Source organism: Candida theae, assembly GCF_024610275.1.
Source record: "Candida theae strain CBS 12239 chromosome Unknown scaffold127, whole genome shotgun sequence".
Lineage (NCBI taxonomy): Eukaryota > Fungi > Ascomycota > Pichiomycetes > Serinales > Debaryomycetaceae > Lodderomyces > Lodderomyces theae.
The window spans coordinates 1-8,203 of record NW_026261324.1 but is presented as its reverse complement, the minus strand read 5'-3'; the positions used below and the strand labels follow the sequence as shown (position 1 = coordinate 8,203).

Genomic DNA, 8,203 nt, shown 5'->3' with positions numbered 1-8,203 from the left:
AGCTTCCCAATATGATCACTAGCATTGCTCCAAAGGCAATTCATTCCTGATCTAACTATTCATTTCTCCCAGAATACTCACATATCTGTCCAGTAATTCACAGACTTGGTAGTCTCAAGAATTCAAAAACAATGAATGTTGTGTCTTCACGAGGGGGAAGATCGTAGGAGGGGGGGGGGGGCAAAGATACTTGTTGCAATGACAGCATCTTCTGATCTAGCCTTCTAACTTGTTGTTGGCTCCGAGCACCTCATATCCATTACGATAAAAAGAGCACAATCTGACTTATTTCATCTCTGTTAGAATTGGATGATCTGTTCATGAAAAAGAATAATCTTCGCAATGTTTATCAGTTTTGAACAAGATCGCTTCTCTTTTCCATTTCGAAATTATTTGTGTAACAAAAAAAAACAAAAAAAAAGAAGGAACCGAAATCAGAAACTCTCTCCTCATCATCATCCATCGTCATCTGTTTCACTGGAATTATATATACTCATCATCATCTTCTTCTTTCTTACTTACGTTTACCCAAAAAGTATTTACTGTTCCTAAACTGACACCAACTGTTCATACAATGTTGAGATCATCATCACGCTTAGTCGTCAGACAAGGGTTGCAAGCATTCAGATCTTCCACTCCCCGTGCACTCCGAACTCAAGTTCCCAAGTTGCTTTTATCCTCGAGAACATTTTCCCAATTAGCACACGTCAAAACCCCACCAAATTTACAAAACGAGCCAGTGAAACCATTTGGTTTCAATGATGTCAAGGATTGGGATTTGTTACGTGCTTCGCTTACTAAATTTACCGATGAAGCTAGTTTAAAAGTACCATTGGTTGTTGGTGGACAAAAAATCTATCGTGAAGACACCAAGCCACAATTGAATCCCGCTAACCATTCACAAAACTTGGCTGATGTGTCGCAAGCCACTGTCCAAGACGTACAAGCTGCTATTAAAGCTGCTAAAGCCGCAAAGGAGTCGTGGGCCAACACACCATGGAGCGACAGAGCTGCCATATTTCTCAAAGCGGCCGACTTGATCTCAACTAAGTACAGGTATGATATGTTGGCAGCAACAATGTTGGGTCAGGGTAAAAACGTTTATCAAGCTGAGATTGACTGTGTTGCTGAATTGATTGATTTTTTCAAGTTTAATGTCAAGTACGCTGAGGAATTGTACGGACAGCAACCTTTACAAACTGCACCTGGAGTCTGGAACCGTGCTGAATATAGACCATTGGAAGGATTCGTGTATGCTGTCACTCCATTCAACTTCACCGCCATTGCCGCAAACTTGGTTGGTGCTCCAGCATTGATGGGAAATACTGTTGTTTGGAAACCATCAGCAACTGCAGCATTGTCCAACTACTTGTTGTTGACCATTTTGGAGGAAGCTGGTTTGCCCAAGGGTGTTATTAACTTTATTCCTGGAGACCCGGTTGAAGTCACCGATGTCGTTTTGAATGATCGTGATTTTGCAGCTTTGCATTTCACTGGTTCAACTGAGGTTTTTAAGAAATTGTACCGTCAAATTAGTGAAAATGTGTCGAATGATAAGTACAGGGATTTCCCAAGAATTGTTGGTGAGACTGGTGGTAAAAACTTCCATTTGATTCATCCTAGTGCTTCGTTAAACCACTCTGTTTTGTCTACGTTGAGGGGAGCTTTTGAATACCAGGGACAAAAGTGTTCAGCCACATCGAGATTATACGTCCCTGAATCCATATGGCCTGAATTCAAAGATATCTTGTCTTCTCAAATTGAGCAAATCACTATTGGGGATACTTCTGCATCAAACTCATTAAATGCATTCATGGGACCCGTCATTCACGAACAATCATTCCAAAAATTGGCCAAGGCTATTGATGATGCTAAATCTGATCCAGAGTTGGAGATTGTTGCTGGAGGATCTTATGACTCAAGCAAGGGGTTCTATGTTCAACCTACATTAATCAAAACTACAAACCCCAACCATGAGTACTTGACTAAGGAATTCTTTGGCCCCATCTTGACCACATATGTTTACCCTGACTCCGAATATGACTCAATCATCAAATCCATTGATTCGGTGACAAAGTATGGTTTGACGGGATCGATTTTCGCTAGAGATAGACAAGCTATTAGAACAGCTGAAGAGAAGTTGAGGTATTCAGCAGGTAACTTTTACATTAATGATAAGTCAACTGGTGCCGTTGTTGGTCAACAATGGTTTGGTGGTGCTAGAGCTTCAGGAACAAATGATAAAGCAGGAAGTGCCAATATCTTGTCGAGATTTGTTTCCGTTAGAAATGTAAAGGAGAACTTTTACGAATTGGCCGATTTCAAGTACCCATCAAACTACAACTAAGTGGAGGCAATGAAACTTTTTAAAACTGTACATATAACTAAGTATTTAAATGACGATGTGAAATGAATAGCTCACAAATATTTTCTTCTCAGAAGTGAATGCAACTACAATTCGACACTGGCTAAGCGTCGCCTTCTCTCTCTCTCTCTCTACAGAACGTATTACCTCTTTCGATCTCCATAATACATCGAGGGATGTGGTTGCTGTTGATATTGTTGAATTGGAACTGGTGGTGGTGCAGGCGCAGGAACATTAACAACCCGACCCAATCCCGAACACACGGGACACAACTCCATATCCAACAAGAACCGCACCATACCTGATCCTCTACACCTACCACAAAGCACACCACCCAATCTCGGATCACCCGGTGGCACTCGCAAGGGCACAGTAGGGGCCGTGCTGAAAAACGACCCACTTCCGCCACCTCGTCCACCAGGGTGAGGGTTGGGCACGGATGGGCTGCCGTACGGGATGAATGTCGTGGATCCAAAGTGTTGTGGATGGAAATTGTGATTGACTGAATTTGAGGTGTTGCGGGGTGCAAATCTTTCCCAGCAGTCTTTGCATGTCTTGCCGTTCTTGAGCTTGTATCCTGTATTGTTGCATTTGCGGCAATGGAAGTTCCTGGGGTACTTGAAAGGTAGATCTGAAGAAGCTCCCCCTACTGCTCCTCCACTTGATGGTGCGGGAGCTGGCGAATGGGAATATGAGTTAGAATGGGAATGAGCAGGCGATGGCATGTACGTCAGGGAGCTCGGACGAAGTTGCGACTGTGGACGGGGAGCTGCTGGTCGACTGTTGGAGCTGCTGGGTTGTGGTAATGGTGAACCCGTCTTGACCGCTTCTTCATATGGTGGGGGTGCTTCGTCTTGAGCAGTTGTAGAATTTCGTTTCGAGCTCATTGTGCAAGAATGTTTATCAAACGTTACCTAGTACGGTGGTCCTTATGTGGAATGAGATAGCAACAGGTACTTTGTATTACCTATAATGTGTTGGATCGGAACAGGGTCCTCAATTTGCCAAAAAAAAAATAGAAAAAAAAAATGGTGACAATTATTCATTCGGGTGGAGAGGCACTGTATAGAGGAATTTTGTGCAAGCAAAGTAAGCAATCACCGATTTTTACTCCGGACTTAACAAATCAAGATTACTACTACAAAACTATCTACACCTCCGACAGTAACTTCCATACCCCCTTCCCCCCCCCCCATAATCAAGCCATTCTCTCACCGATCCTTCCTTAGCGTCCTCAAATCAAACCCAAGCTCACCCTTTTCCGCATCAACCTGCCCATCCAACTCATCAATACTCCTCAACAATGCTTCCAACGTAATCGGCACACCAGGCAAATGATCGCCAGCAACCAATCGAAACTGGATATCATTCCCACTAGAAGCAGCATCAGAAGCAGCAGCGGAAGTCTCGGACGACACTGCCTCAGAAACCACCGCAGCATCCTCTTTTTCTTCATCTCGGTGCAAATCAGACTCGATCCCACCATCTCCATTAACCGAGTCGACATCGTCGTACAAGTGGTCAAGAAACGTCTTTTGCAACTTGAATGCATGCCTCAACTGATCGAAGCGAGGCGAATGTACCCCGGGATTGGAGAATCCCGATAATGCCACAATTTTCAAAATCAAGTCGTCGTTAATCTCAGATATCTTAGATGTCTCGGGTGCGCCATTCTCCTTCCCATTTCCCCTAAATTCCCCTCCATCACCGTCCCCTGTCCCATCATCGATATCATCGACATCACTGTGGTAATGATGATGATGATGATGATGATGATGATGTAGTTTAATAGCCCTGTTCTTGAGCAACTGTTTAATCGACCATGTCTTCTCCTGCATCAATCGCCGCAATTGCAACTTGTCAGTAATGGCATCGCCTACTATGGCTTTCGCCACATGCGGGGTCCCAATGTCACTGACTCCTCCCTTGGCGTTTTTGATCTGCTGGAAAAGGACTCTGGTTGGTCGTATCATTCTCCTTGTAAGTTGTATACGATACAACTTGATATGATGCAGTAGTTATCTGCGAATCCTATTTTTATTTTTTTTTTTTTGCCCACTCTATTCAATATATCAAAACTTTAATACCGTGTAAGTCATTAATTACACACATTGAATACAAACTATACCAATCTTAAAGAACTAAACATGACAATAAACACACCATGGCATTCATAATCGTGACTTCATAAAAAGAAAAACAAAAAAATAAAACGCAAGTACCCTCGACCCCAATAAAATCAGTACATTTCAGATTTAAACTACCCCTTTTTGAATCCAATTTTCCTCCAAAATGACTTCTTACCCTTGACTTCATTGCCACTAGACCCGCCAGAATCATTGCTCTTTGTACTTGAAAGTCGCCCTCCAGTACCATTACCCAATGCATTTGCACTCGAATCGGTACTTGCAGTGCCTGCACTAGCTCTCCGCTTTCGTCTCAATTCTCTTCTCCTCTTGGCATCTTCATTATCTTCAATGGAGATTAAGGACTTTACGCGGTAGAAATTGTCGTTGCCACTTGCAGCTGCGCCTACCCCTGGACCAGATCCAGATCCAGATCCATCGGACGCAATGGAGTTGTGTCGGCTCGTGGCGGATGATCCATTAGTTGAAGAAGATGTGGCAAATGAAGACAATTGTGGCCCATACAGTTGAGACTTGTAAATTTGATGAATCTTGCCATCAATCTTTAACGAATCATCTTTTGACTTGATTGCTTCAAGGTAATGCATTGAGTCGTTGAATGATTTATCGGAAATGTCTGATATCCAACTCTGGTACTTTGTTTCGCAGTTGAATGCAAGTGTGTTTTCAATCAAATCGCCATCATTCTCCTCTGGTGGTGTGGGTTGAGGTGCAAATGATTCAACTGACTCGATAGATGAGCTTGAGTTTGTACCCACTGCAACTAAATCATCACTAAATGTAATCTTTGGAACCGGGGACCTAATACGCTCTGATTGCTCTTGCTGCTGCTGCTGNCTGATTGCTCTTGCTGCTGCTGCTGCCGCTGCTGCCCACCCTGTCTCCTTCGATCGAGAGTTTGGTACTTTGAGTGGTTGCTCACCAACACTACCGGAATACCTGCGTGCTTGACAATAAACGAGGAATACTTCACCAAGTAGTTGTTTTCACTACTCTTTTTAATCTTGTACTTGAAATTCAAATTGGATGATTTGATGCCCACGATAAAAATATTGGGATGATACTGCTTCACCAACTTATTCAACATATATTTGGAACCAAACTCCATTCCATGTCGTTCCATGGAGTAGTAATCAGCGCTTTCAACAACAAATTCAACCGTCATCTTAATTTTCAAATCCAATTTCGCAAGATTCAATTTGAGATATTCTAATAAGTCAAAACATTTCGATTTGAGAAATTCATCACAGCTTATTCTTCTCTTTTTGCTATTGTAGTCCTTGATAAATTTTTGTGGGATGAAGCTTGCCACAATTAAGTAGTCACCATCGTGCAAAATCAGTTGGTTCTGTTGCAACACCGATTCGTCAATCTGAAATAACCAATCTAGACAGTTCCATGAATGCTTTCTTCCAGAAATTGTCGTCAACAACGTTCGTCTCCATTCAATTTGATCATAATCATCATGTTGAACGGTAAGAGCAATTGAACGATAGTTGTTCTCGTTAGACGATGGATATTGTTGCTGCTGCTGTTGAGCTTGTAACTTCTCTAAAGCTGAAACTCCCGACGACGATGATCTTCGATTGGTGTAGTAAATTTTCAGATTATCAAATTTGAATGCTCCAAAGTTTGAAGTTTTTGGTTTCATATTGAATTGGGGATCAAGAGCTAGCAACTCTTCATCACTCATGCCTGCAAAAGACTTTCTACGTTGAGGTTGCTCTTGTTCAACTCCCTCTGTCGCTCCTCCTCCTTCTTCTACTGCTTCTTCGGCCCCTACTTCTTCCGCATTCGCTTCAGCTTGTGTCTCCTCCTCTTGATGATAATTGATAGTTGCATCTTCTATATTACCTTCAAACCGATGGTTGTATTCCAACTGTTGCTGTGAAACTTTATTCTTCAAGATCGATTTTGCTGGTGGATTTGGCAATTTTAGTCTTCTTTTACGTTGCTGCTGTTGTGAGCTGTAATAAGCAGACCCTGGTGCTTGACTAATAACATCAAAATTGGGTACTTTGGGTAAATTAGCAAACGGGAAAGAAGTATGGCGAGCTGCTGGTGGGGAAGAACCGTAGCGATAGTTTTCATAGCCGCTGACTGAATTATGGTGGTGTTGTTGTAAATGTGCAGGTGGAGTCAACGGGGATGTAGCCCCGGAGCTGTTTCCTGCAGCCAGTGATACTGCTAAAGGGGTTGTCGTTGTTGTTGTTGTTGTTGTTGTTGTTGCGGTTGATTGTGATGTAGGTCCTGAGTACGAGGAGGTATGTTGTTTACCACTACTGGCGTTAGTTGCTTGGTTGTATATAGGACGATTGTATAAAAAGTCACCATCATCCACGGGATTCAAGTTGTTGAACGATACTCTTCTAGAGTATCTAGGTGTTGTCGGTAGACTCGAAGAATTTTCATTTACTGTACTTGATTGTCGAAGGGTGGCTGTTGGGATATTTGTGGAGGTGGTGGTGCGTGGAGTAGAAGCAAAGTGGCTAATGTCATTAGCACCGTTATTAGCATTGATAGTAGTATTTGTGTCTAATGGATCAATTGAGGTAGAATTGGGACCAGGTGAAGGTTGTTCAAATTGTTGTGGTTGTTGTTGTTGTCGTTGTTGGTACTGTTGCTGATGGTGGGGGTGGACGTGACTACTATCATCAAATGGTTTGTTAAATGGGTCCGGACTATTCAGGTGATATGCTAAATCACTGTGCATAGCTTATGGGTAGAATGCAAGTGTCCAAAAAACTAGTCTATGAGTTGCAGTGATAAAGAAGGTGTGTATGTGTATGTGTTTGTGTGTGTGTGTGTGTGTGTGGAATGGGATGATGATAATGAATCCTTATGAAATGAATGTAGTCTGTTGATGGATGGTCTAGGTATACTTGTATGTATATATATATATATATATATATGTTATTCCTAAGGTTGTAGGTTGCTAAAATAAGATGAAAAGGTAAAGAGAATACGATAGTTGAAATTTGAAAAGGAAATACGGAAAAAGGGATGATGATTGAATAAGAAAGATATATATATATATATGTAGTGATATTTATTACCATGTGTACTATATAGTAAAAACTAAAAGTGGATACTCTCTTTGTGTTGTAGAGAAAGAAGGTAGTGCACACAGTCAAAGAAAAATAAAAAAAATATAAGAATAAGTATGAAGGTATAAAGTGTTAAAGTGTTAAATGTTTCAGAGTAATTTGCTACAGATTGTGTAGATATATGTAGATATGTGTAGGTGTTTTTTTTTGTCTCTGTTTGTTGATGAGTTGATTAGTCATTCAGTTAGTTAGTCAGCCTATTTCTGCTTGTTATTCTTACTCTTATTCTTAATCTTAATCTTAATCTTACTCTTGTTCTTACTCTTATTCTTATTCTACTGTTAACTTTTTTGTGTACGTCGCAAAAAAAGTTTAAAACAAACAACAACGACAAGCAAAAATATAAGAAGAACAAAGTAAGAAACAAATTGGCAAAGCCTTACTCTCTATCTGAATATGCACGTGCATTCATACTCACTTATTTGTTTATGGAGACATGCTCTTCTTTATCGAAGCAATATTAGTATTGTTCCACTACTCATTCTAGTTTTGAAAGGGTAGTTGACACACACACACACACACACACAAATACACACATACACACATGACATAGCCTTAATTGAGTTTGTTTTAAAAACTCAGCC

The 8,203-nt window shown here is 41.2% G+C and overlaps 4 protein-coding genes across 4 annotated transcripts; 1 reads left to right on the top strand and 3 right to left on the bottom strand. All coding sequences in view use genetic code 12, as the record gives it.

Moving 5' to 3' along the window:
• Nucleotides 1–574: 574 nt before the first annotated feature.
• PUT2 (1-pyrroline-5-carboxylate dehydrogenase) lies at nucleotides 575–2,347 on the top strand (the record flags this gene model as incomplete). The annotated part of the gene is made up of 1 exon (XM_051755339.1): nucleotides 575–2,347. The coding sequence occupies one exon, from the start codon at nucleotides 575–577 to the stop codon at nucleotides 2,345–2,347; it is 1,773 nt and encodes a 590-aa protein (XP_051611407.1).
• A 161-nt stretch (nucleotides 2,348–2,508) lies between these two features.
• On the bottom strand, nucleotides 2,509–3,252 carry KGF57_000082 (uncharacterized protein; the record flags this gene model as incomplete). The annotated part of the gene is made up of 1 exon (XM_051755328.1): nucleotides 2,509–3,252. One exon carries the CDS (start codon nucleotides 3,250–3,252, stop codon nucleotides 2,509–2,511), a length of 744 nt encoding a protein of 247 aa, XP_051611406.1.
• A 324-nt stretch (nucleotides 3,253–3,576) lies between these two features.
• KGF57_000081 (glutamyl-tRNA(Gln) amidotransferase subunit F) lies at nucleotides 3,577–4,338 on the bottom strand (the record flags this gene model as incomplete). Its single annotated transcript, XM_051755317.1, has 1 exon — nucleotides 3,577–4,338. The coding sequence occupies one exon, from the start codon at nucleotides 4,336–4,338 to the stop codon at nucleotides 3,577–3,579; it is 762 nt and encodes a 253-aa protein (XP_051611405.1).
• Nucleotides 4,339–4,625: 287 nt separating this feature from the next.
• On the bottom strand, nucleotides 4,626–7,225 carry KGF57_000080 (uncharacterized protein; the record flags this gene model as incomplete). Its single annotated transcript, XM_051755306.1, has 2 exons — nucleotides 4,626–5,429; nucleotides 5,486–7,225. The coding sequence occupies 2 exons, from the start codon at nucleotides 7,223–7,225 to the stop codon at nucleotides 4,626–4,628; spliced, it is 2,544 nt and encodes an 847-aa protein (XP_051611404.1).
• Nucleotides 7,226–8,203: the final 978 nt, after the last annotated feature.